The sequence below is a fragment of the Stegostoma tigrinum genome, chromosome 4, assembly GCF_030684315.1.
Source record: "Stegostoma tigrinum isolate sSteTig4 chromosome 4, sSteTig4.hap1, whole genome shotgun sequence".
In the NCBI taxonomy this organism is placed as follows: Eukaryota; Metazoa; Chordata; class Chondrichthyes; order Orectolobiformes; family Stegostomatidae; genus Stegostoma; species Stegostoma tigrinum.
Genome location: NC_081357.1, coordinates 57,793,779 through 57,821,183, shown reverse-complemented (window position 1 = coordinate 57,821,183; position 27,405 = coordinate 57,793,779). Strand labels below are relative to the sequence as shown.

Here is a 27,405-nt window from a genome sequence, read left to right as displayed (position 1 = left end):
AGCACAAATTTTGTGCATACTGTTGTTTTGCAACAGCTATAGTGGAAAAGTCATTACTTCATAAACTAAGAAAATTATAGGGCAAAACTTTAGTCCCCCTGTCAGCGTGTTTGAGACTGTCGCCCATAGAATGCAGCTTGTGGATTACCTTCTGCCTCCTCGGCCTGACTTGTCTCCTATTTTGCGGATGGGGTGGTGAAGGTATAAATGGCCAGTCAACCCTTGGGCCCCTTGAGGCCCTGACGTAGCCATTTAGTTGCCACCTAAGTTCCAAATCTAACCCCAGCTGCAGTTTTATCTGTGGCTTGGTGATGCTCATGCCAGGTAGGTAGCCACCAATTTTTATTTGGTGAGCCAGGCTATGACTGCGGCAAGAACATAACCGCTATCCACCTGGCCTCTGAAATCCAAATGGCCACCTGTCCCTGCTGGGGCCCAACAGCTAGTTCCAGTTAGAGACCCTGAACTTGTCTTCTGACTAGCCTTTATGACCTCTTGTTCAGTTTATTGCTGTGGTCACACTAGTGACCACTGTTTGAACCTGCAGTAGTGGGGATATACAGTTAGTAGCCAATCAATGTGACTGGCAGCTCTTTAAGTTGAAACCTTGTCCCCAGACAGGATGAAAATCTCATCCATAGCCAGTTGACTCTCCATCAAATGTTAAATAGCTGCAAAGTTTTTGTGGGGATACATTCCCTACTGACTCATCCTGTCTCCAGGTTTCTAGCCCTGAAAGGTCCTGCCCATGAGTTCTGATCTGTGCCTGAAATGAAGGAAAATGAGATTTGCATTGCCAGGGAAATCTCTTATTCTGGTCTGTTCTGACTTAAACAACTTTCCAATAACTTTGTTTTTGTACAAAGGTGAATTCATTGGGCTCAACAGTTTTGGTGACATTTGAAGCCCTACCAGTACTTTGCCAGGTGGTGGGACACTGGGATGACACTTTACCATCCCTACAGAGGTTGCTGTTCAATTGAATATGGCAACCCGCACCTATAGCTGCTGAACCTCAGTGCAAGGCACTCTCGAAGACTAGTTTTGTCATAATGGGGGCAGGTGGCTGGAGTGGGGCGAGGATTTTCAGTTTTCAGCATGACCATTCTCAGCTTGGGGGTTGATGGACCCTACATGGACACACAGACCTTAACTGAACCTTTTAGCCACTCAATTGCTGATCCTGCTACCAATGTGCTAGAGCAATGGGAAGAAATTTGTCTTCTGTCATTGTGTCAGCCTTTCTGCCTCCCAATCCATCCTCAATGGGCCAAGGAGCTCAGCTGAATGTCTAAATACTTCAAATGAGTGCAATTCATACCATGATTACTGGCCCAAAAAAGGGGCAAAAGTGCACAGTGCATGGCTGAATAGTAAGCAGACTTAAATCAACAGATCTTTGCAGTGAACTTCTGAATTTCAATATTAATTGTTAATCCACCTATCTTTTGGTTTTGGCAGTTTCAAAGGCTTGCTTTTGGACTTGGAAGATGGAAACTTACTGAAGCTGGGTGAAGATGGGACAGTTCTGAGGTGAGCATTTAAGATTTTAGATTTGTAGTACTGTGTAGGCCTCTAAATAGTGAGAGAGATCAAGGAACACATCACTATAGAAATCACAGATACGCAAAGCTATCGAGTAGTTATTGTAGCAACATAAGTGAAAGGAGGGAGAGGAATTTCTGACATCTGTTTAGCAGAATGCCTTGTATAGCATGTTACTGTATCATATGTTAGTGGCTTGAGTTGTTTGAGCACTTGGTGGGGAGCATTTGGCAAACAGTGATTATCATTTCATAAAGCTGAGATGAGTAATGCAGAAGGTCAAGTAATAGTTTGATATAGAACTTTGAAATTGGGAAAGGGATAACTTCATTGAGCTATAGAGGTAAGAATCTGTCTGAATTTTCCTTTTTTGCCAAGAGGTGTGTGTGTGGGATGTTGCTGTTTTGGAACAGTAGTGATAAGATGGTAATTACTGTAAGTATTATTCTGTTAAGTTTCCAATAGAATTAAGTTATTCTAAATTCCTCTTTCTTTGGTTATATTTTAACTACAGTATTTAAATATATTAAGCAAAACACAATGGCGAGTAGTTTGACCAATCACATTGCATCTGGAACAGTGACTTCACGTTTACCATTTAAAAAATAAGAAAATGTTATGGTCTCGGACCCCTCTTAAAATACTTTGAGGGGGTCTGGTCTGGTCCACAACAAGATATTCCTACAGCACATGGACTGAAGCTGTTCGAGAAGGCAGCTCACCTCCGTCCTCTCAAAGACAACTAGGAACAGGCAATAAATGCAGGTCTAGCCAACATTGCCTACAATTCCATTAATGAATCAAAAATTAAAAGATACCATCATGGTCACCATTACTGAGACCATCACTGATTGCTTTAAAACTCTATCTGATTGGGCAGGGAATCTGTTGGTGTTACCTGATTGGATTATACGTAAACTCAGAGTCACAGCAATGTGATGGATTCTGAAATGACTTCTTAAAAATGACCGAGTAAGCCACTCATTGAGGGGAGATTTGATTGATGTATGCCAAATTATAATAGGTTTAGATAAGTTCGATGAAGAAAAGTTATTCCCAATAGCTGATGGTACAAGACCTAGGGGAACACAGATTTGATGTTTTGGGCAAGGGAATCCAGGAGATGCAAAAGAAGAAATTTGCTGCGCATTGAGTGGTAATCATCTGGAATGTGTGGCCCATGAGGGCATTGGAAGGAGACCTAAACACATGAACTTCTGAAATCTGAGTGGGGGCATGTAGTTTGGAGGTGTAAGACACAGCTACCTCAGAAGTGGTTTAAGTGGTGACTTCTGAAGTGGCAGCTATGGTTTCGGCTCCACCTCCATGCCTCCTGGCACCGACCTGCCTCCTTGAAAAAAGAGCAATCAGAATGTGAGCCACGTTGCCTGTCAACACCCTCCCTCAACCCCAAACTCCTATCCCATTGCCATGACTTTGGCCCTGAGGACCAACGGTTGAGGTATGGAGTACAGGTGTGTACATCACTCCAGAAAATGCTGAGGATACTGGATCTTGCTCCCCATGGCAGCCACCAGCCTGTCTGAGACAGCTAGATGATTGCATCAGTAACCACCTCCCACCAGCTTCTTGGCAATGAGGGCCAATCATCCCATGCACTTGTCTGCTGGTCTTGTTCCTTCCTGTGAGTATGGACAAAGTAGCTGGTTGCCAACACCACATAGTTTTCTCCTACTTCGTGCTGAGCAGGTTCTTGCCCTCTGGCAGTCCTCCTTGGCCAGTCTCTGGTCCCACACTTTCTAAGTCTAAAGTACCCACTGAGGAGTCAGTATCTCAGCCAGTTGGGGGATACAGGAGGCTTCCTTGTTGATGCTTCCTCTGAGGCCTCAGTATTTTCATCCTCTGTGCTCAAGGGAGTTGTTTCTGGGAGAGCTGGCCATGGGCTAATGGGCTGAAGACTGGCAGATGGAAGTTAGTTTAGATAAATGTGAGGTGTTGCATTTTGGCTAGGCAAATTGGGGTAGGACTTATACACTTGATAGGGCCCTGAGCACAGAAAATTTGGGGGCATGTTTATAGAGTCATAAATGTGGATCACAGTCGACAGGGTAGTGAAGAATGCTTTGGTACGTTTGCCTTTATTGGTCATTGCATTGAATATAGGAGTTGGGATGTCATATTCTGGCTGTACTATACAGTGGTTAGGCTGCTTTTGGGATACTGCATTTAATTCTAGTCTCCCTGCTATAGGAAATCTGTTAAACTTGAAAGGGTTTAGAAAAAATTTACAAGAATGTTTCTAGGGGCGAAGGGTTTGAGCTGTAGGGAGAGACTGTTTTTTCCTGGAGTACCAGAGGCTAAGGAGTGAATTTATAGAAGTTTATAAACTCATGAAGGGAATGGATAGTGTGAATAGCCAAGGTCTTTTTCCCCATGGTGGGTAAGTCCAAATACTAGAGAGCATTGGTTTAAGGTGAGAGGGGAAAGATTTAAAAGGGACCTAAGAGGTAGCTTTTTCATGCAGAGGGTGGTGCTTGTCTGGAATGAGTTGCCAGGTGAAATAACAGTATTTAAAAGATATCTGGATGGGGTATATGAATAGGCAGGGTTTAGGGGGATATGGGCCAAATGTTGGTAAATGGGACTAGCTTTATTTGGGAGATCCAGTCGGCATGAATGAGTTGGACCCAAGGGTCTGTTTTCATGCTGTATGACTCTGTGACTAAGTGGAGATGTTTGCTAATGATTGCAGAATGCTCAGCACCATTTGCAACTCCTCCGATCTGAAGCAGCCCATGTATAAGTACAGCAAGACCTAGACAAGTGATACTCCTGTTACACAAATGCCAGGCAATGACTATTTCCAACAAGAGACAAACTAACCATGCCCCTTGATGTAATCAGTAGCATCGTCACTGAATTCCCCACTATCAACATTTTGGCAGTTACCACTGGCCAGAAACTGAACTGGACTAGCTGTGTAAGTTTGGTGGCTACAAAACCAGGTCAGAGGCTGGAAAACGTGCAGCAAGTAACTTTCCTTTTGACACCTCAAAGCTTGTACTGCAAGGTACAAGTCAGGATTGTGATGGAATACTGCCCACTTGCCTAGATGAGAGTAGCTCCAACAGCACTAAAGAAGCTTGATACCAGTCAGGATAGAACAGCCCATTTGATTGGCATCACATCCACAATCATTGACTCCCTTCACGTGATGCTCAGTAGCAGCTGTATGTACCATCTACAGATGCACTGAAGAAATTCACTGAGGCTTTTAAGACAGCAAGTACCAAACACACAACAGCTACCATCTAGAAGTACAAGGGTAGTAGATACATGATGGGATCACCACCACTGCAAGATTCTCCAAATCACTCACTAACCAGATGGGGAAATATACCACTGTTCCTTCAGTGTCGTTGGGTCACAATCATGGAACTTCTATCTAACAATGTTGTGGGTCTACATACAGCAAATAGACAGCAGCTGCTCCCGAAGGTAACTTTTCATCACCACCTTAAGGGCAACTAGAGAAGCGCAACACGTGTTGGCCCAGCCAGCAACACCATTATCCTACAAATGAAGAATAAAGGAAAGTGATAGACTGAGCATGCATCCTATTTTACGTGTCTCCATGCTGGAAGCCTGTCAACTACGTGTAATAGAAAGTTCATTATTTCCGTTTGACTTGCAAATCATAATGTGAATGCCGGCAAATTGTATTTGTTTAATTAAGAGTTCCTTTGGTCCTAATTTGAAAAGTACATTGGTGGTTTTTGGAGTTAATAATTTATTCTAGTGATGAAATGTCAAGTTAGAGCTGAATTACGTTCATGACTTGAATAGGTACATTTTTTAGGTGGTGCTAAGTTGAAACAAGGCTTACCATGGAATGTTTGTTTAATAAATTGAATACAAATAGATAATTTCTTCTGGCCATTTCTTCCACAATTGCATTTTTGTAAAGTAGGAAACTTTGAAATGTTTGCATCATTAATGTATTGAATTTGATAAATATCTGATATACAATCAGTTTTGTTTTGCTGTGTGGATTATAGTATTAAAAATGCTATGAACAGTCAATCATAATTTATAGCAAACGGTTTTTAGCTAAGTATAATTCAATGAATCACCAATATTTGATATTTCAATTAGGGCTAGTCATGGCACTAGACTTTTGACAGGAGAAGAAATATTGGAAACCTATGGAAAGAAGAGAAAGTGGAAACACTTCAAAACTATCAATGGAACATTTGCACGTTCAGGTATGGAGGGAAAAATGGATAAAAACATCAATGTGTATGACTAAATTGCATTGTTGGGATATTAATATGTGTAAGTCCTTTTGATGCTGAAATGCTGTCTTTATGTTTCGTTATTATTTGGAGGAAAATGCATTTGCTTCAAGAGCATGCAATTCTGAAATAGTGTTCAAAATGTTGAATTTACCCATTGAATTGTAAAATTTAATTAGCAGTTGCGCTGTACCATTGTTGTTGAAGTTATGATTCTAATTAAGAAAATTCTAATGCTAGTAATTGCCTTTTGTTGTATCAATATAATGCATAGTCTTTGAAATTTTAACTGACCTTTTTCTCCTTTTGTCAGGCAAATATCATTTCTATGATAATTATTTTGACCTGCCAGGAGCTTTGCTGTGTGCTCGTGTAGTGGATATTTTAGATCAGGTGAGTCAAAAATGCTTTTTCACATAGAAAAATCCCTAGGATAGTGGGGTTTCTTGAGAGAAGAGATTGGGAAAAATGGATCTGTATTCTCTAGAGTTTCAAAGAATGACAGGTGATCTCAGTAGATTTATAAGATTCTTACAGTACATGACACGATGGACAGAGGTGTTTTCTGGGAATTCTAGAACCAGGATACATAATCTTCAGCATAAGTATCAGGCTATTGAAGAATGAGATTAGGAAGAAATTCTATATTCAGCGTCATCAATTGTTGGAATTCTCAGTCATTGACAACATTCGAGTTGTGAACACACAGAGCAACAAGTTTTTATAGATTAGTTCTCTTATACCTTAATGTCCTTAATGTGGAAAAATGGAATTGAGATAATCAGTCATGATTTGGATTGGCAGGACAGACTTAACGAGCTGAGTGTCTTACTATTTCTGTGTTCTTAATTAGTGGAATTGCAACCCAGAAAAGGTTATTTATCAGATTTGTTTTTATTTTAGTTGCTAAGTCTAAGTGGAATTGCTTATTTCAACTTGAGTCTCCATTATCCCTGCATGCAATTTTCTTTCAGAAAGAACAGCAAGTTTTATTTTGAATAGAAAGGGCTTTATTTGTTCTGTTTTGTTGCAGCAATATTTGTTAGCCATGAAAGCAATCCTGAGAGCGAAATGATTGGAATTTTTTTTTCCCCCCCTTGTTATCGGGAATTACTCACTAACCAGTATAATTGTCCATCCAGGCAGGCCACACTCTGTCATGTTGGTCTTTGGCTGGTGAGTTCGAACCTGGATGCACATCTCTGCCCCACATTCGACAGGTGTTACTGGGGTGTTGTGAAATTGATCCTTGGCCTTGCAATTGCTGACATTCTGTTCTCCAGTTCCTTTTCTGTACTTCATCTTGCTGACCAATGTTCTCAAAGCCTCATGTTACTCCACCCAGTAGCTTCCTCCAAATTGGTTTCCTATCACAAAGGCCTCCCACACATTAACATCTGTGTTGCCTTTCTTGATGGAAGCCTTCAGGGAGTCCTTTAAACACTTAATTTGTTCTCCTCTCATTTAAGTGCCTTCCTTGAGCTGGCTGAAGATGGTTTGCTTTGGCACTTAGAACTCCATCATGCTAAGCGCATGGCTGGCCCGATGGATGATTGTAGCCTTGAAGCAGGTGCTATTAGCTGCTTCAGGGTTGCTGATGCTAGAGCAGTTGTCCTCTCAACTGATGCAGGAAATCCATCTCTATTGATGGTACTTGTGAAAGGCCTTAAGGTAGCATATATATGCAGTCCATATTTCAGAGTAGTATGGTAAAATTGGAAGGATAACTGCCCTTACACAAGGATCTTGGTATCAGCATGATGTCACCATTGTTGAAGACTGTCATCTTTGGTGTTCGAAAGTGATTTTCGCATATTAGATTCAATGTTGAACCTCTACATTATGCAGTCATAAGTGAGAGGTAGCTTCCCAGGTAGAAAAGTTCCACATTCGGGAGGATTTCTCCATTGATGTTAATGGACAGATGAATTGGAATTTGATTGAGTCGGGGAGATTAGGGTTTTAAGTCTTTTTAAAATTGAGGTCTAGACCAATTTTTAGCATGCTTCCGTGAAGGCATTAGGCAAGGCTTGAAAATCATCTTCCGAGAGCGTGGCAATGACGTTGTTATCCACAAACAAGGTCGGTGTTAGTTTCTTCTTGGACTTCAACTGTTTGTGGTTGAAACTTTTTTCGTCCATCCTGTACACTTTGTCTACACTACGAGGTAGCTGGTTCTTTGCTGAGAGGAAGAACGGTGGTAATGAAGATGGAGAAAAGATGGGGGATGATGACCAGTCCCTATCTGACCCTGTGTTGACCTCAAAGATTTCTGTCATATTCCCATCAGAGAGGACCATTGCTGCCATCTTGTCAAAGAGGAGACAGAGGATGTTGTTGAATTTCTGTGATGGCTGGCCTTTGACAGAGTATTCCACAGCACTTCCCAGTTGCCTTGAGTCAAAATCCTTGATCAGGTCAAGGAAGGCCACGTTGAGTAATTGGTGTCATTCCTAGTATTTTTGTTGTGATCTTGAGCAGTGAAAATTATGCCCATAGTTATGTACAAAAACAAAGTTCCTGGAAAGTCTCAATGGGTCTGGCAGCATCTGTGAAGGAAAAAGAGTTAAGGCTTCGGGTCCAGTGACTGTTCCTCAGAACTCTATAGTAATGTAGTTTGGTCAGAAGCCATTCTGGCTTTCAGGGAGGATTTCCTCATGGATTGGGTGAATGTGCTGAGCGAGGATTTAGTGGGGATGATCTTTCCAGTAATGGAAAGTAGGGAGATTCCTCTAATTTCCACACTCCTTGCTGTCTTTTTTTCTAGAAAACAGTGACAATGATCACATCTTTGAGATCGACAGAGATTTCTTCTTTGTCCCATATTTTCAGGAACAGTTGATGGAGATGGAAAGTGAAATCTCTAAAACAATTCCTGTCTGTCCTTGCAACTTTTCCATTCTTTGTGTGTTTGGTGGCACCTTCAACTTCGCCCATACTAGGTCAGATTCCAAGATCGTCTTGGGGGGATTCGGGGAATTTCCTCAAATATAACATCAATTGCATTACTGTTGAGCAGTTCTTTGAAGAGGTTGATATTTTCTCCTTCTCAGCAAGGGTTTGATCCTTTCTCTGAACCAGCTTGAGGCCAAGTCTGTTGGTCTCGTTTCTTGCCTTGGTGGCACTGAAAACCCTGGGTATTGTGCTTGTCAGCAAGTAGTTACAGCTTCTTAGCTTTGTCAGCCCACAATTGGTCAGCTCCAAAAGTAACACTGAGTAATATGTTTGCAGTTTTTCTTAAATAAACATTGGAGCAAATTTAAAATTTGGAACATAAGCAGAAATAGAAAACAGCAAGACAGAAATCATAAACCAACACTAATTGCTGGAAGCATTGAATAGGCCATGCCTGAAATATTCTGTAAGTGCTGGCTGACTGAATAGTTCCAGCATTTTCTATTTACCTCAGAGTCTGAAGTCAGGGCAGTCAGTGTTGTATGCCACTGATTATTGTGATCAAAAAGCTAATGCTCAGCAAGTAGTTTTTAATAACAGTGTAAAAAATGTTGATGTAAATGAATTGTGCATAGGTCCAAAATCTGTACAGATATTCTGACTAGAAGAACAGGTCAGAGGCTTGGAATTCTGCAAAAAATAACTCATCTCCTCAAAGCCCATTTACCATCTATTGGGCACATGTCAGGAGTGTGATGAAATACTGCTCACTTTCTCAGAGTTCAACTCTGATATCAAGCTTGTCACTATCCAGGATGAACCTGCTTATTTGGAACCCATTGACGATTTTCAACATTTACTTCCTCTGTTGCAAAATAGCAGTGGTGTGTACCATTGGCAGGTTTTGCTGCAACAGTGCATGAGAGCTCCTTACGCAGCACTAAACCTGCAGAATCTGCCACTTAGAAGGTTAAGGGCAGCAGACACATGTGAATGGTACCACCTACAAGTTCACCCTCAAGTTCCCCTCCAAATGACACACCACTTTGATTTGGAAATATTGCCTTAGCTTCACTGTTGCTGGGTCAAAATCCAGGAGTTCCATACCGGCTGCACCCACACTGTATGAAACACAGTGGTTCGAGAAGACAGCTCAAGACCACATTCTCAAAGCAATCTAGGATGAGCATTAAATGCTAGTCTAACCATCAACAGCCACATCTGATGAATACTTAAAACAAAGGAGTTTTCTAAGCTTTCATAGCTTAATTTTTCTAAGCCCTTGAATTCACTCGTCAATTGTAGGAAGTTGATTTAGTTGAGTTGCAATCTAGAATGCTACAATGTTTTAAACCAAGTTTAAGTTTGCAAATTAGGATATTCTTTTATAAAGAAATTTATAGTAGTGTAAGCCCAAATTTACAGTTGCTATAATTAGGTTTCTGGGAATTGTTTAGTTCAAGAGGAGACACTTTTCTTGCAAATGAATACTGACGAAAATAAAAATGAAGTGGTTGGATACATTTTAAACACATTGCGGTGATGAGAATTCCTGTGTCTTTGTTTAGTTTTATTAAAATAAATCTCACTGGACTTGTTGATTCTGTTAAGTTGAATCAACCCATGTGACAAATTGAGACTTTTCCCCCAAAAATCTAATCCATTTTCCATTCAGCCCCTTTATCTCTTGATTCTCTTTGAGTTGAAAGATCTTGTCAAACTCAGCCTTAAATATATTGAAAAGCATCCCCAACCTTCCCATGTACAAAATTCCAATTGTTCACCTGCTGTTGAGCCAGACATTTCTTCACTTATTCAAATGTTGCTATCCCTTATCTTGTACCTGCTACTTCAAGACTCTTCAGGAGCAAGCATCCGCTCATCAGCTACTCTGCCCTCCTGAAAATGGTAATGTTCCACTGAGATTGTTCCTCATTCGTCTAAACTGTAGTGTATAGGTTCATTCTACTCGGCCTTTTCTAATAAATAATCCTGTCATTTCCGGAATCAATCCAGTGATCCTTTGTAGCCTTCTTTGAAGGAAGGCTATCCTTTCTTAGGTTCAGTGACAAAAACTGTACAACTCCTCAAGGAATGTACTCACCAGTGCCCTGCACAGTTGCAACGCAGCTTCCCTACTCTTCCACTCCATTTCCTTTGCATTAAATTGCAATATACTGTTGTGTTCCTACATGCTAACTATACTTACATGAGAATTTTTTTCTTGCACAAGAACAACTACATTTCTCTTAATACCAATATTTAACAGTTCTCCAATCTTCTTTTTAAAAACAGTATATTCTTCCTAATGGACTGAATCAACAGTCAGTTTCCCATATTATACTCCCATCTGCCTCCATCTTCCTCATTTTGTTAACTTGTCCAAGTTACAAACTCTGTGTCCTCCTTGTAAGTTTTTTTTAAAATCCATTTATTTTTGTTATTGGAAGACTTGGATATCATAGACTCTGTTTCTTCGTCTAGGCAATTAATGTAGATTATCAATCACTATGGCCTACACATTGGTCCTTGCAGTACAACTACTACAAAATACTCCTCTATGTTTGTCATACAGTATTTGTCTCTTGTAAAGCCATGTTAACGGCCATATCAAATAATGATTACCTAAGTGATCAGCTACCATATCTTTAAGAATGGATTCCAACATTTTCCTGATTAATGTCAAAGTGATTGGCCTGTATTCCTGTTTTGCCTTTGCCTCCTTTCTTGAAACTTTGTTTGCATTTTCCACCTACATATCCACTGGGATCCTCCAAAATGTCAGAATATTGGAAGAATGTACCAGTGTTTCTCAGTATCTCAGCTACCTGTTCAGAACCTTATGATGCAGGCTGTCAGGTTCAGGAAAATGTTAGGTTTCCAGTCCTTTTAATTTCTCAGTTACTGTTTCTTTAGTAATATTAATAACTTCAAATGCCTTACCCTGAGCTTGCTTGTATTTTCACTTGCTTTACTGTACCTTGAACTAGGAAGACAGACTCAGTTTTTTTTCCTAAATTGTTGGTCATTTCTTTATTTCTCATTATCATTAGTCTTACCTCTGTCTCTAAGAAACCCATGTTTATGTTTTCTGATCTTTTTTGTGTACGTTAAGTTTTTGGATCTTTGAGGTTTGAAGGATTATTTGGAACAATTGAATAACTAGGATTTCATGTTAATTCGGCCCAGTAGCGTATTTGGGACTTAAAGAAAGAGAACGAAATTTATACATTATTTTCTGTCTTCCCCCAGATATTGCCTCCCACAGCACTAAACTGTGTAACGCTGATGCAGTGGTTAGTTATTTAAAACCAGTATTCTTTATACTATTGATGTTGCCTGTTTGTGATTACCATTATCAATTCAAGTAGCTAGAATTGACATCTAATTGTGAAGACTTTTGTGAGTTACTGTCCGAGTAACATTGGTATATTTTGAAACGTTTGCCAACATGATTTGTCAACATTTGTTTTAATTTGTTACACTGTCACTGCAAAGAATAAATTGATTTCTCTTTTTATTTTTTAATTTATTTAGTGTGTAGGGCGGTGTGATGCTACAATAGAAATAGAACAGCTCTAAAACATTTTTTTGCATGTTATTCTAGTTTGAGGCAATGACATAAATAAAATACAAATAAATACAAATAGATTTTGGCATGGTTAAATATGAGGTAGTACGTTTTGATAAGAGAATTTGAGAAGCTGCATATTACTCGAAAAATAGTATTCTAGACATGGTAAATTTGCCAACATGCAAAAAACCCTGAAGGTGTAATAGCATAAATCACTCTAAGTAACCACACAGATTAAAAACTCTGCTTAAAAAATAAGCCAAGCAGGAATTAGAATTTGTTTTAGAGAGGTGGAATCTAAAAACGTTGTTCTTGAATCTAATCTTGGTTAATTCAAACCTGTTTACAGTTCTGGTTCATAAAGTGAGAAAAAGAAGTGGGGGAAGTGGAGGGTGTATAGAAATGTGAGGATATGATGAAAACCTTTCTCTTTTCAAAGAGAACACTTGAGTCATTTATTTGTGGTCTTTAAAGTTCTGAAGAGAGAACGTTTTCACTTGTGGGGATAAGCAAGATGAGACAGCGTTAATTGTCATCAAGAAATCAACTCGCAAATTTCAAAGAAACTTCTTGACCCGGATATTGGAGGAAATATTAATTGATCACCAAAGAAAGTGGTGAAATCGAATACTAAGGTGTATTTGAGTGATGGCTTTGTAATTATTTGAGGAAGAAATGGCAGAGTTCTATGAATAATGACAGGAGGAAACTTAAATGAAGCCTAATTGCTGGCGTGAACTAGTTGGCTTGAGTGACCAGTTCCTACACTGTGTATCCTTTATAAATATTTCACACCATTACGATCAGATGATTTTAATTCTTTGCATCTCTTTTGGAGGTTTGCTGAACAAACATTCAGATGCAGAAAGAAACTTTTTTTTATTGCACACAATCCTTAACCTCTTTTTATAGTTCTGTATAACATAAGATAATTTAAAGGAATGACTTGTTTGCTACTTGCAAGGGAATTTTGAGTACAAGTGGGCTGCTAAGAGTGATCCTCTACTTACAGGACGCTGTTTTAATTTTTTTTCTCTTACTCTGACAGTTCAGCAAGTGTGTCTCACCCTCACACACAGATGCTCCAGGCTAATGTATAAACGTATACAGCTTAAAACAGCCATGAGCATTTAGTTTGAAAGTAATGCTGGACCAGGGATTGGCTTGTTCCATATTTATTGTATTTTATGACTCAACTCTCAAAGTACCCAAATCTTGCTGTGAAAGCTGTATTCTGTTTATTTGTATACCTCAGAAAAATTTGTTGGTTTTCTTCCAAGCTTTATCTGATTGGTCTTTGGAGGCTAGCTAGTTAAGTTGACTGGATGGCTGGTTTGCGATACAGAGTGATGCCAACAATATGAATTCAATTCTCGCACTGACTGAGGTTACCATGAGGGAATCTCCTCCTCAGCCTCTTCCCTTGCATGATGCGTGGTGACCCTTGGGTTAAACCGCGACCAGTTGTTTCTCTCTAATGAGAGAACAATGCTATGGCCTGATAAGACACTGACGGTTTTTCATCTGATTAAAGTGCATTCTGTTTTCCCCATCCCATATAGATCACAGTATTTAGTGTGGGCAGAACTGTGCCTGTGCCCTGCTGGTAGTTAAGTAGATATTGCGCAGTGAAAGTACATCCACATTGTAGACCACAGAAGGTTTGTGGAAACAACTAATCATGTTTCTTAAATTAAATAGCAAATGTCACCCTGTGAAATTTAGAACTGCATGTTCTCATCTGTGATCATGGAACCAGTTGCAATTTCATGAAGTGCTTTCTAGGTTTCTATGTCAACAGTAGTGTGTCGAACACTTTATGTAACTTAAACTTATCGTTCAGGTTATGAATTGACAGTGCAGATGTTGAATTTTTCTCAAGAGGAGTAGGGGAGGGCAATGCAGGTAAGAGGACTTTCAGAGAAAACTACCTTTTGGCTAGAAACTGAAAAACAGAGGCAGACACAAGAGGAAGCAATGCTCAGCACTTTTTTTTTTGCTTTCTTCAAGCTAGAATACCAATTTTGCACTGCCTTGAAGCTATATATTCTGTATATCCAGGAGTAAAATTTGATCTGGCAAAAATCCTTCGATTTCCTTGTATTGCATGCATAATATTAATACCAGCAAATCTTAACATTTCATATACCTTGTGCTGAATTTGGGAATAGGATTGGTGGGAACAATCTGGTGAGTCTTTCTCATGTTGCTCTCTTCTCATTTAAACTATCAGAAATAGACTGGCACAGCAGTTCGCTGCACAATTCAGAAACATGGCCAACAATCGCTGAGACAGTGTCACTATCAGCAGTTTCCCCAAACTGGATTTCATCCCCTTGAAAATATTACTCGAGCTTAAGTTAAGCCACTACTTTGTGCCCAAAAATGTGGTCCCAAAAACTCGAATTTTGCACGTTTATACAGCCTATTGAATAGGTGAGTCTTAAGTATTGGAGATGTAACGTAATAGGAAGTGTGCATGATACAGAAGATTTATTATTATTTATTAGACGCATAAAGTCAAGTACATTGATTGCCGAGTGTTACAATTTTTAACTTCTGGAACAATTAAAACATGATAATTGTGTTTTCAGTATAGTAATTTCCTTTCTGTCCTCCAGTTAATTTTTCCATATACAAGTATAACCTACAGAATTACATTGATTCTAGCTGCGCACACCTTTTTTAAAAAAAAGCTTAAAGCATTTGAACTGATCAGACTTGGGGTGTTTAAACCATTGCTTTCTCACAGAATAGAACTGTGAAGAAATATGAATTCTGGAAGGATGTGATTGCTTCCATAGAATACAATTACAAAGCAACTGCCTTCAAAGGTAAGTCATTATTTTGTGATTCTTAATGCAAAGTTTTATAGAAATTTGTAGGACTCATCATTTTAGATTGCCAACCCTTGTAAAGGCTTCTGGAACTTCATGATGATCCCCTGAAAAACTGTCATTCAGTAATTGTAGGCAACTTGAAGTTCATTGTTATGTCTGCTATAGATTTTCTTCTTTCTAATCTCCATTTTGGAATGTTCTTACATTTGTGTTAACGAACATGCTGTTACGATATGGACATACATTTTTTAGTGACTGTTAAAAAGTTACTTCAAAGTTTCTTCCTTCCAGATGGCATTTAAGCATGTGACTATGGTTGTTAGAAGGAATGTGGATAAAGTTTTCCTTTACAGTCTATTAACAGTATGAAGCTGCAACATTCAAGTAGAATGTCCTACCTGTTTCTGCCAGAGAATAATTTAGTAGTAGTAGTAAAATGTCCACTTCCAATGTGAAGGTTTGAGGATCTTCAGCTTGTCTTGCATTACATCTGAATTTTTATCCATTTTTGTTTTACATCTGTCTATCGCCTCCTGTATGTGAAAGCATCTTGGCTCATAGAATTACTCTTGAGTTAAATCACTGGGCACATGCTTCAAAGTAAGTGTAAAAAGAAGCCTGAATCAGTTGTCAAATGGTAAACTGTCAATTTTTGGTGCTAGATTGAACATTTTAAGACCGTTTTTACTGGATATTGTCTCTGCAAACAGCATGATACTTTGTTTCGTTGAACATATTTTTGTGGCATTAAAATAACTGTAAATTATATACAGTTGGTTTATTAAATGTGATATTTATACAAGTGTTTAAATACTTAAGAGGTCAATGTCGCACTCGTTACTGGACTGCAGATTGTTTGTGTTTCTCTGAAAATACAAATGTTTAAATGCCTCAGCACTTTGTTTGTTTGAATATTAGTGTAACACTAAGTCAGCATTTGTGATGCAAGTGTTAAGTCACAGTCATACTTGATAATATCTTCACTGTTACGAATAGTGCTAAAAATTAAATTATTGGTCAATGAAGATGATGAACACCTTCTTTCATCCCTTTAAGATTATTTGATCATTGCATGAACCTATTAGTGCCAAATATTTGCTTAATGTTTGTGGACTTACTACAGGATTGGATTTTATTAAACACACATCACATTATTGAATGCATTTCACTGGGTCATGGCAGGGAGTCCTTGCAAATTTTAAAGACGACTTGAAATAGTGTTCAAATGGACAAAATGAATGCAATACTGAATAAGTTGGTTTCTTTAGTGGAGATTGAAGTCACCTTTTGAGTGTGTAATTTGACTAAGAGGACAAGAGAAAAGTTGAACCGAATGTAATATAGTCATGAAAAGCTGAAGGAAACGTGGGTAATAATTTCAAGTAAAATTTTCCCATTCATAGCGATGGTAGGCAGATTGATGAACACTTGCCTTGGGCCGAACAGGACATTGAAATTGTCCACAATCTAATTTGCAACAAGAGGAGGTTTTGGCAGAAGTGAAAAGCAATGATTTTAACTTTCCTTGTATTCAACTGGATGAAATTTTGATTCATTTCTTAAAATTTGAGGGCACACATGTGGCCACATCAATTAGGAAAATGGTGGATAGTTTGATCTGTGCCTTGTATGCATATTGAAAATGTCTATGGGTGGTGGCTCTGAACAGCAACCCGCACATGATTGACGAAGAATTTTTGGGGCAGTCTAGAAATGTCAGTATTTAGCAAGAGTGGAATCATTCCTAGATGTGAGCATGTAATATGAAACTGGATAAGAGAGAAGTTTGCCTAACTCTATGGCTATGCTTTGGAGCTAGAGGGCCGAATATTTGGTGCATGTGATGATTGTCATCAATATGACATGCTGTGGAAATATCTAGAAGGAAGACATAGCACCAATATTATTTAAATAAAGAGTAGACTACACTTGTGTAGAAGAATGAAGCCCGAGTAAGTTGTGTAGCTGGATGACTGGCTGATCAGTCAGAGTCAAGTTTTAGACCTGACACTCTAACTTTAAGTTGATCTTACTTAGTTCAATAACTTCACTTTGAGCCTACCGTTGCCCATCAGACTTGACTCTCACATAGTCACAGCTCTCAATAGCTGTGTGTTGATTTTGTTTATGTTTAAGTGTAAACTTGGTTATGACACTTTTAATGGAAAATAGTGTTTAATCATATGAAAGAAACTGGTGGTAATTGAAATCTAAATAAAATTCATGTGATGAACCTGACATGTTCTGACATTTTAACTGCGCCATTAAAAAATATGAGAATTACCAGGTTTGTTTTGGCTAGATCACAGTAGGGAAGATCAAAGACTTTTGACTTTTTCTACAACATGGATCCTAGTAAATTGGACTGAATCATATCATTACAGAAGATTTGTATGACTCAAAGAAAATTCCCATGGTACCATCCAGGAACCTTTTATATAGAATTAATAGCTTAATAATGGTTTAATCCTTTTAAGGTGACTGGTATTTCTGTAATATATTTTAAATGGTTGTCTGGTGGAACTGGTCTTCCAAGTATGTGCTTTCAACAGGTGACCTGCTGGATGCAGGCATTAAGCAATTTAAAGCGGCTGTCCATATTTTTAAATTTACAATAAAATACAAAACCTGTAGCACATTGAAAAATATAACTTGAGTTGATGAAGATTCTTTGTGAATGCTTCCTTAATTCTTGGAAGTCATTTGAGAGATTTGCGCATTCTTCCTCTCCTTTCATCACCTCCCTCCTTCTTCCGTAAAGGTTTTGAAAAAAATAATCATAAGGGCCACAATGTAATAATTCAGAGATTTAAACCGAGGATATGTATGTCTGCAGTACTGGCATCAAGATTAGAATTATCATGTGTAGTAATTGGTCATTGCAGCCTGGAGATGCATTCTGATATAATTAGTGTCCATTGGAGTTGGACTTTTCTTACTAGCACCTTTTGCCCTCCAGCTGTATCATAGAATCCTTACAGTGTGGAAACAGGTCATTCATCCCAACAAATTGTTGTTGCCCATCCGAGGAGCATTCCAACCAGACCACTCTCCCCACCCCTTCCTGTAATGCTGCATTTTCCATGGCTAATCCACCTGACGAACAAATCCCTGGACACTATGAGCAATTTAACGTAGCCAGTCAGCCTAACTTGCTGCCCACTGAGCCATTGTGCATTATAATGATACAATATATAATGCAAGTGACATGCGATGTAATATAAGTATTAACTATAACTTGCAAATGCGCTATTTTGCCTATTCGTTTGAAACTGCATACTTTGTTCATTTGATTAACAAGAAATTGGAGATCTTTTGTATAAAAAAAAGCCTTGATGAAATTTGAAGAATGAAAGTTTTTCTTTTGCTGTGACTCATGAAGATGATAACCTTTGCAACATATTTTTTCCTGTTGCAATTCCCAGTTTGGTAAATGAGAAATGACTAAAATTTATCTGCACAGTTTTACTTGAAAAATACCTTGAAACCATTGACAGCAGTATGCCTGACTTGACTTGTTTCATCTCAGCTGCTGAAACCCTCACTGATGCCTTTATAAACATTAGAATTGATATTTCCAAAGCACATCTAGCTCATGTCCAGCCTTCTGCTCTAAATTAATTTCAGGTCATCCAAACCTCTGCTGTCTTTATTGTAACTTGCAACTAGATCTGTTCCGTTGTACCGCCCTGGCTGCAAGTCTGCAATGACTTCCTGCAAAGCAATGTCTTATTTTTAAAATTTTAAGCCATTTTCAAATCCTGACATGGATTTGTACCTCCCTTTAAATTCATCCATTCCCAAAACCCTCTGAAAATCTGTAGTTCGTATAATAAAACTCTTATTTGTTTCTCATAAAGTCCTCTAATTTCATTCACTTCTCCCATTGGTGGCCGTACCTCCTTTGATCTGTATGTTGAGATACGGAATGTTCTAACTACACCTCTCTGCTTGTCAACCTCCTTCTTTAAGATACTTTGTTAAAACTTACCTCTTTGACCAATTGTTTGGTATCTTCTCATCTAATGTTATCTTGGCTTGGTACAAAATTTTTTATAATGCTCCTGTAAATCAGTTTGGGAAAGATGTTATATAAATTTAAGCTGTTGATTTGAGAAAGAGCATTGGCAACACTGTTAAGTGCCAAAAAGTGAAATTTGGTGAGGGCATGTTGTGATTATGTAATGATCGGACAAAAGAATATCTTCTAGCTATGGTTTTCTGACAGTGATTTATCCTAAAGTAAGATATACTGTCAAAGAAATGCATTCCGATGGCCTGGTAGGTCTGTGACACATTTTTTTTATCTTGTGTCGTATTAAAATTATTTTTCAATATTTAACTTGTGTAATGATCATGCAAGTGAGATGTTAAGGACTTTTGGTTAGAAGAATGGCTCTATTGTTCAACTCAAAATTCTGTCATGCGTTTATGGTTTCAGTGCTGCGTTTATGCAACCAGGCGAACATTGGCTTTGTGTGAGAAGAGACATACTTTGATGGCTAAACTAAACCGGAAGACCATTTTGAAGTGAAGTAGCTTTCATTTCTTTCATAGCCAGATTGTTCTGTGCCCTATTCACTTTGTAGCTTAGTGTGTTGAGGAGAAATAGTCTCATTCACAAAATTTGACAAGCCTAAATACATAATATTAATTTGGAATTAAGTTCTGCAGTTTGTTTTGTGTAATTTTAGAAGGCAAACCTAGGCTTTACAGATTTAGTACAGTGATATGGTTTGATTGCTGGAAATTTTGACCCTTTTCTCTTCGGAGAGTAAAATAGGGCAGTACTAAATTTTCTGACTGATTCCTTTTAGTTCAGTGACAAGTGGTTCCTTAAATAACATGTGAGAGGTTTTTGGAATCCTCCAGAACATTTCAGTGTATCAAATAGACATAAGATGATATTAATCATCAGAATGTAATACTATAAATTATATTAACAGAAATCATTCTTGTGGAGCCTCGTAATTTTCATTGAAGCTGTTTGGAATTCAGAGATACCACAGAACACATAGAGAAGAAGTAACTAGTAAGGATTAATAAGCTGGTAAAAGCAATGACAGTTTTGTAATGCCCAAGGAATATATTTCTGTTTTTATTTTAGTTTTTGAGCTGGTATTGCTGAGTGAACTGATTGATCCACTGCCTATTGTACATATCATTCTTGTGTACTAAGTGTGATAAATTTAATAAATTCTGTGATACTTGCACCTGGAATTGTTTCATAACTAGTAAGGGATCACAGACCTTTAGATTGGCTTTCTCAACTCACTTTGTAATTATAATTGATTTAAGTCATAGATTAAAATTAAATTGAATAAACTTTGCTATGATAGCCAGAGAATTCTGTTTCTAGTAACTTTATTGACGTGGATAATGGTAGCAGAACAAACATTGTTCTTAAACTCAATTATCTGTGAAAGCTCACATTAATTTGACTGCTTTTCGGTTTGTTGTTTTATTTTTAAATATCTCTAATCAAGTTCTTTTGTCTTTCAATCACATCAAAGCCACAATATATTTGGTTCCATCATCCATTTCGACTTGCACTTGCTTCAGTTGATAATCAAGATGGAACAATTAGGTACCCTGAGAAGGAAGAACTTTTCTTTTCAGATGAATACAAACCATTAAATTCTTCTGACGGTAACTTAATGTAAACTTTGTCTTTCTTACGTAAGCTTATTATAGCACTTCCTGAGGCCTGATCGATATAATCTTTTTTATAGTCATCGAACGTATACATTATGGCTTCTTCATTTTTATATAATCCAACCCAAACACTCGCTCCCTTGACATGTATGTGATAAAAAAATTGATAGATGCCAGGTATTTTGCATGTAAAAATCCCAGTTGATGGATCATAATTATCATTTGAATTGATTAATATTTTGTCAAACACCACTGGTTGCTCTGTTGATGAAAATGAATGAGAGAGAATGGCTGTAAATGCTGGTATTTTATGCTTCTCTGATTGCACAACCACTTTTCCAGGTGGTCCTGGTGGGCCAGGACGTCCTGGGGGACCTGGAGGTCCTTCCCGTCCAGGTGAATCAGGCACATCGCCTGATATTTTTCCATAATAATTACCTGGCATACCTGGAGGACCAGGAGGACCAGGTTCCCCTCTTTCGCCTGGATTTCCAGGAGATCCTTGATATCCAGGTAGACCTCTTGGACCTTGTGGTCCAGCAGGCCCTCTCATTCCGTCTTTTCCAGGGTACCCAGGTGACCCAGGAGAACCTGGGCTACCTGATTTACCAGGTGATCCTGATAGCCCTGGGTCACCCTTTTGACCAGGAATTCCTTGTTGACCCTCTGGGCCTGGTCTACCTGGAAGTCCTGGAGATCCTGACTTTCCTGGTGCACCATTTGGCCCTGGCTGTCCCTTTGGTCCTTGAAGCCCTTGTGGACCTGGTGGCCCTGGATTACCTTTTGGTCCTGGTGCACCATTTTGCCCTGGATTCCCTTTTGGACCTTCCTGGCCTGGTGAGCCTTGTGGTCCTCGTGGCCCTTGTGGTCCAGGTTGACCTGGCTCTCCCTTTTTCCCAGTTTCTCCAGGATAACCATTTGACCCTGCAGGGCCACGCTCTCCTCTGGGTCCTGGATTTCCAGGTTTACCAGTTCCTGGCATTCCTGGTGCTCCTGGCGAACCTTTTTGACCCTGTGAGCCCTTTGGTCCAGGAGATCCCGGCTCTCCTTTAGGTCCAGGGGATCCATTTCTTGATTGTCCAGGTGGACCTGGTGGCCCTTTCTGGCCTTGTGCTCCTGGCTTTCCTTGTGAACCAGGTGCTCCTCTCTCCCCATTGGAACCTGGTTTGCCAGGAGGACCAGGAGGCCCGGTTTTTCCGATTCCTTTTGATCCAGATGGACCTGGTGGCCCTCTTGGTCCTGGAGCCCCTGTTTCGCCTGGTTCCCCTGGAGCCCCAGATCCCTTTTCTCCCTTTGGGCCTGGTTGACCTGGACTTCCTGACTTGCCTTTCAGTCCAGGTGCTCCTGGTGATCCTGGATGACCTGGTGCCCCTTGCGAGCCTGGTTTACCAGGAATTGATAAACCAGATGGGCCAGGAGGTCCTCTTGGTCCTGTACTGCCTTTTTCTCCTGGTTTCCCAGGAGCTCCTGTGTCACCTTTCTCTCCAGGAGATCCTTTTGCACCTGGCTTTCCTGATGCTCCTGGAGCACCTGGTTTCCCAGCAGATGACTGTCCTGGTGGTCCTTGTGGCCCGGGGCTGCCAGGAGCTCCTCTCAGTCCGATTCCTGGATTCCCTGGTGGACCTTGTGGCCCTGGTGGACCTGGGTAACCTCGTGGCCCACGTGGCCCTCTTGATATTCCTTTAAGTAAAAATAAAAAGAAAAATGTGATTTAGAATTTGCTATCTTCATGTTAATTCATTTCATTTGGCTCCTTTAACTGACCAACATGGGTGTCATGGTCTGTGAAATGTCTTTCATCAAATGCCGAGCACTCTCTTCATGCATAAACTCAGATTTTTAACGAAATAAAGACAGCTATTCTGCTTTAAAGTTGTACCTTAATCACAAATCCCTTGCAGCTCTGGCATGATACTTATTCTTGTTTTCAGAGTGATCTAAGCATTCATTGCGTTTATTTTGCATGCAGTCACCTTGTGAGGAGCAAGCAGAAGTTTATATATTTCTACTTAACATAAAGGAATTGTTCAGCACAATCTCTTTGCTGTTTAATATATGTCTCCATTAATAAACATCAGGATACGCTTGTGTTTCCTTGACTGCTTACTATTCTAATTTATTCCTAATTCCTAATATTTCTTGGGATCTCACATCGTACTATTTCAAACAGTGAATTAGATCCACCAAACTCTCTTCAAATATTAGTGTTATGTTAACATTTTCGATAAATGTGTTCAAGCTATGTATTTGATATCATAACCAGCCTAACTACATTTGGATCACTAATGTTAGATCACTCAAGTTTGGAAAGAGATGTAAAATATTAGTCTTCAAATTTAGTGAGTTTTTTTCCAGAATATTGGCACTGATACTATAAGTACAAACTGTTGATGTGTGAGCACTGCAAATTCAAACCATCATGAGTAGTAGTCAGGGTTCTGTGGGTTGACCACTTATCTGCCTGTCCAAGTCTCCATGGCAGCTGACATTGCATGTGTTACCTGCCAGATCTATCCTCATGTCGACATCAAAATGAGTACCACTCCCTGCTTTCTTTTAAAAAGATGGTTGACAGCTTTAGCCTTGAGAATAGCTGCTCCATCTCTAACCTGCTTGTCCTCTTCAGATATTCATGTTCATCTTGCCCTTAGCTCAATGTCTGAATCTTTCAAATGAATATTTATCCCTATTTACAGCACTGACATGGTTGCAACAAAAATCATATATTCTTGTGGAAGTGTTTTCAAGGAGTTATAAACCTTGAGAGAAAATGGATCATGGGGTATGAGGAGAAAATGGTAACAGGGTAGAATTGGATGGCCAACCACGATCATATTGAATGGTGGACTAAGATTGAAGGGCTGAGCAGTTTCTTCTCCTATTTTCTACGTTTCTGTAGTCAATTGTCCCTCCTTTCACACTTGTGCAATCTTTGACACTGCTGCATCCTCCTCCAAAGTCTATCTTTTGATATTGAAAAATCGCAAATATCATGACATAGGATGAAGCCATTAAGCCCAATTGAGCATTGTGGCTTAGTGTTACTCTCTGCATATTCCCCATACAGGTAGTCCTTCTATAATGTGACGGTTGCATTCTTGTGTGACCTTGTGCTGTAGAATAGCACGCTATAAGGAACTTGCTATAACTGTCCAGCAGAAAGTTTGCGTTATGCAAACAGTGTCCACCACTTATCAATTGCATTACAGCCAATCCACGTTAAGGAAACATGCATTATAGTAGAATTATCTGTACCCTTTGCACATTGTTTACATTAAGAGAACAATAGATGATTAAATAAATGTGTAGACACACGTGCACAGAGACATAATATTTATTGTGATAAAATAGCTTGACACTGAGAGACTTCATAATGTACTGCTTTATATCAGAAAGCTCTCGATTCTGTATGGATAATAGATGGATTGCAGCAATTTAACTAAAATTGAATATGTTAGTTTTGTGAATAGTTGAATGTCAGAACTTACCTACTACGTTTATCAGTAATACTCGTTTAGTTTTAGTACTAAATGTCTCAGTCTTATCTGATAAAATGATAACTGCTTCAGTATATTAACAGGTTGTGGCTTGCACTTATGAATGTATATCTGCATGCAATTGTGCCATCTGTCCCATGTTGGAGTGAGCCTCATTTCTGTACAGCTGTCCTACAGTCATTAATCATGGTGCAGAAATTAAAGCTTAGCAAAGACTTGCTTTTATTTTTCCAGTGGGACTGTATATTTTTAGTTCCCTTTCTGCTGGAAACTAATATACTGATTAATGTTCCTCATTGAGACTCATTCTTTAATTTTGCTACTCTGCAAGACATTTTGGATAATTTATCTAATGTCCTTTGTTCAATTTATTTTTTGCAGATTTTCTAAATTTTTAATTTTGTCTAAGATTCTCAAGTTTGTCTTATTTAATTCAGTTCACGTTCTTCCCACACTTCATGCAGTTTCTTAGAAATAAAGATGTAAAAGGTATTATTTTTATGTTTTATCTGGTTTAATTTTTTTATTCATGTTCAAATATTTCTAATTACCGATTACAGGATAAACAAATTCTCCCAAATCTGGACAAAATTGACGACAACCATTTTATTCTGGTAAAGAAAAAAATTTACTGGAATTAAGGTGAAGGATTGTGATTTTTAATGTTACTTGTGAAGAGGTTAATTTTTATTTAATTTCATCAAAATGGATTTACTTGGATAAATTTGGTGTAATTGCACCAATTGCACGAATGATTCCTGACAATTCATGTAATGCGAAATCCTAAATTACTTGAGTTACAGGGTGTGTGGAAGTATTATAACTAATTTCAGAAAGGTGTCACATTCAACAAATATTGTAATTCCAGCAGAATTCAGTGGTCACTGATTACATCTGATATGTATTCAAATCCATCCTTGGATGTTTGGCAATAATTATCCAGCTTGCTTTATCAGGAAGATTTAAAGCACCATGTCAGAGGATCAAATGTAATTTTTCTTTGGGTCTTCAAATATTTTTAGTTAAATTGGTTAAGTACACTGCAGTATTCTGGACTATTCTATCATGAATTAATTGAATTTTTAAAATTATTTAGTTAAATCTTTTATGATGTGTTTTTCCACCTATTCAGTATTCAAAGCAAAGTAATATGAAATTCGATTTATCTGCAGCATCATCCTTGTTATTTGCCTCAGGGTCCAATAGTACCTTTTTACTTACCTTCAGAACTGTCGGAATCATCTCCGTCTGAATTACTCCCTGTTTTAAAAAATCAATGACAATAGTCAATGAATCTTAAAAGTTTAATGATTTTAATCTTACATTTAAAAAGATGAAGAAATTTTTGCAGCAAGATTCATCATCTGCATTGAATATTTCTTTAAAGAGTACAATTATAACAGAAAACCAAAGTCACCTACTCTATTTAATTACAATACTAAGATAATAAAATGTGAGGCTGGATGAACACAGCAGGCCAAGCAGCATCTCAGGAGCACAAAAGCTGACGTTTCGGGCCTAGACCCTTCATCAGAGAGGGGGATGGGGGGAGGGAACTGGAATAAATAGGGAGAGAGGGGGAGGCGGACCGAAGATGGAGAGTAAAGAAGATAGGTGGAGAGAGTGTAGGTGGGGAGGTAGGGAGGGGATAGGTCAGTCCAGGGAAGACGGACAGGTCAAGGAGGTGGGATGAGGTTAGTAGGTAGCTGGGGGTGCGGCTTGGGGTGGGAGGAAGGGATGGGTGAGAGGAAGAACCGGTTAGGGAGGCAGAGACAGGTTGGACTGGTTTTGGGATGCAGTGGGTGGGGGGGAAGAGCTGGGCTGGTTGTGTGGTGCAGTGAGGGGAGGGGACGAACTGGGCTGGTTTAGGGATGCAGTAGGAGAAGGGGAGATTTTGAAACTGGTGAAGTCCACATTGATACCATTAGGCTGCAGGGTTCCCAGGCGGAATATGAGTTGCTGTTCCTGCAACCTTCGGGTGGCATCATTGTGGCAGTGCAGGAGGCCCATGATGGACATGTCATCTAGAGAATGGGAGGGGGAGTGGAAATGGTTTGCGACTGGGAGGTGCAGTTGTTTGTTGCGGACTGAGCGGAGGTGTTCTGCAAAGCGGTCCCCAAGCCTCCGCTTGGTTTCCCCAATGTAGAGGAAGCCGCACCGGGTACAGTGGATGCAGTATACCACATTGGCAGATGTGCAGGTGAACCTCTGCTTAATGTGGAATGTCATCTTGGGGCCTGGGATGGGGGTGAGGGAGGAGGTGTGGGGACAAGTGTAGCATTTCCTGCGGTTGCAGGGGAAGGTGCCGGGTGTGGTGGGGTTGGAGGGCAGTGTGGAGCGAACAAGGGAGTCACGGAGAGAGTGGTCTCTCCGGAAAGCTGACAGGGGAGGGGATGGAAAAATGTCTTGGGTGGTGGGGTCGGATTGTAAATGGCGGACACTTCCGACACTTCCGCCATTTACAATCCGACCCCACCACCCAAGACATTTTTCCATCCCCTCCCCTGTCAGCTTTCCGGAGAGACCACTCTCTTTTTGTTAATTCTGAAGAACAGTCATATTTGGTTCAAAACATTATCTTGCTTTCTCTTTCCTACCCCTAACCCAATATTATGTCTGATCTCTAGTTATTTTATAGAGTAGCCATGCAAATAATTTTAATATTTCAAATAATTTTACTTTTTCACACTTATTAACATGTGAGTGAATGCGTCATTTTGATCCAAGATTTTTTTTGACTTGGTTGAAAATTTAGATTTTCATTTTTATTCTCTCTGACCTAGCTTTGATTCACTCATGACCTTGCCTCCTTTTGCCAATTGTGGCCCACCCTTCTATACCATTTTATTACAGCTATTTTAAATTGTTTTGATTGAAGACCGAAAAACTGAACTTACTAAGAAGCGTGAGTTTGTGTTCCTGACTGCATTGTTTAATTGTACTGTTTAAATCACTTTTATAGATTACATTGTTACCACAAAATTTGAAACTTTACATTTTGTACACTGCTTAACGTTATAGAAACAAATCCTTCTTCAAATAATTGCTTTTTGGATCTCAATATTCACATTTTTCGCCCTTGAGGTTGGTAATCAAATATTTTTCAAGATGAATCCTATTTTATGTTAAATACTATTCCACAT

The 27,405-nt window shown here is 39.1% G+C and overlaps 2 protein-coding genes across 2 annotated transcripts in view; one reads left to right on the top strand and one right to left on the bottom strand.

The window, feature by feature from the left end:
- The window catches only part of nt5dc1 (5'-nucleotidase domain containing 1), a 514,716-nt gene that overhangs the window by 36,644 nt on the left and 450,667 nt on the right, over positions 1 to 27,405 (top strand). The window contains exons 3-6 of the mRNA XM_048530930.2: positions 1,462 to 1,533; positions 5,662 to 5,771; positions 6,115 to 6,194; positions 15,023 to 15,104. Coding sequence (XP_048386887.1) covers positions 1,462 to 1,533; positions 5,662 to 5,771; positions 6,115 to 6,194; positions 15,023 to 15,104 — 344 coding nt within the window. The remainder of the gene's footprint in view (positions 1 to 1,461; positions 1,534 to 5,661; positions 5,772 to 6,114; positions 6,195 to 15,022; positions 15,105 to 27,405) is intronic.
- The window catches only part of LOC125452311 (uncharacterized), a 63,792-nt gene continuing 57,015 nt past the window's right edge, over positions 20,629 to 27,405 (bottom strand). Inside the window, exons 9-10 of the mRNA XM_059645059.1 lie at positions 25,484 to 25,522; positions 20,629 to 22,445 (exon numbers count right to left, since the gene is read on the bottom strand). Coding sequence (XP_059501042.1) covers positions 20,680 to 22,445; positions 25,484 to 25,522 — 1,805 coding nt within the window. The 3' untranslated portion in view covers positions 20,629 to 20,679. The remainder of the gene's footprint in view (positions 22,446 to 25,483; positions 25,523 to 27,405) is intronic.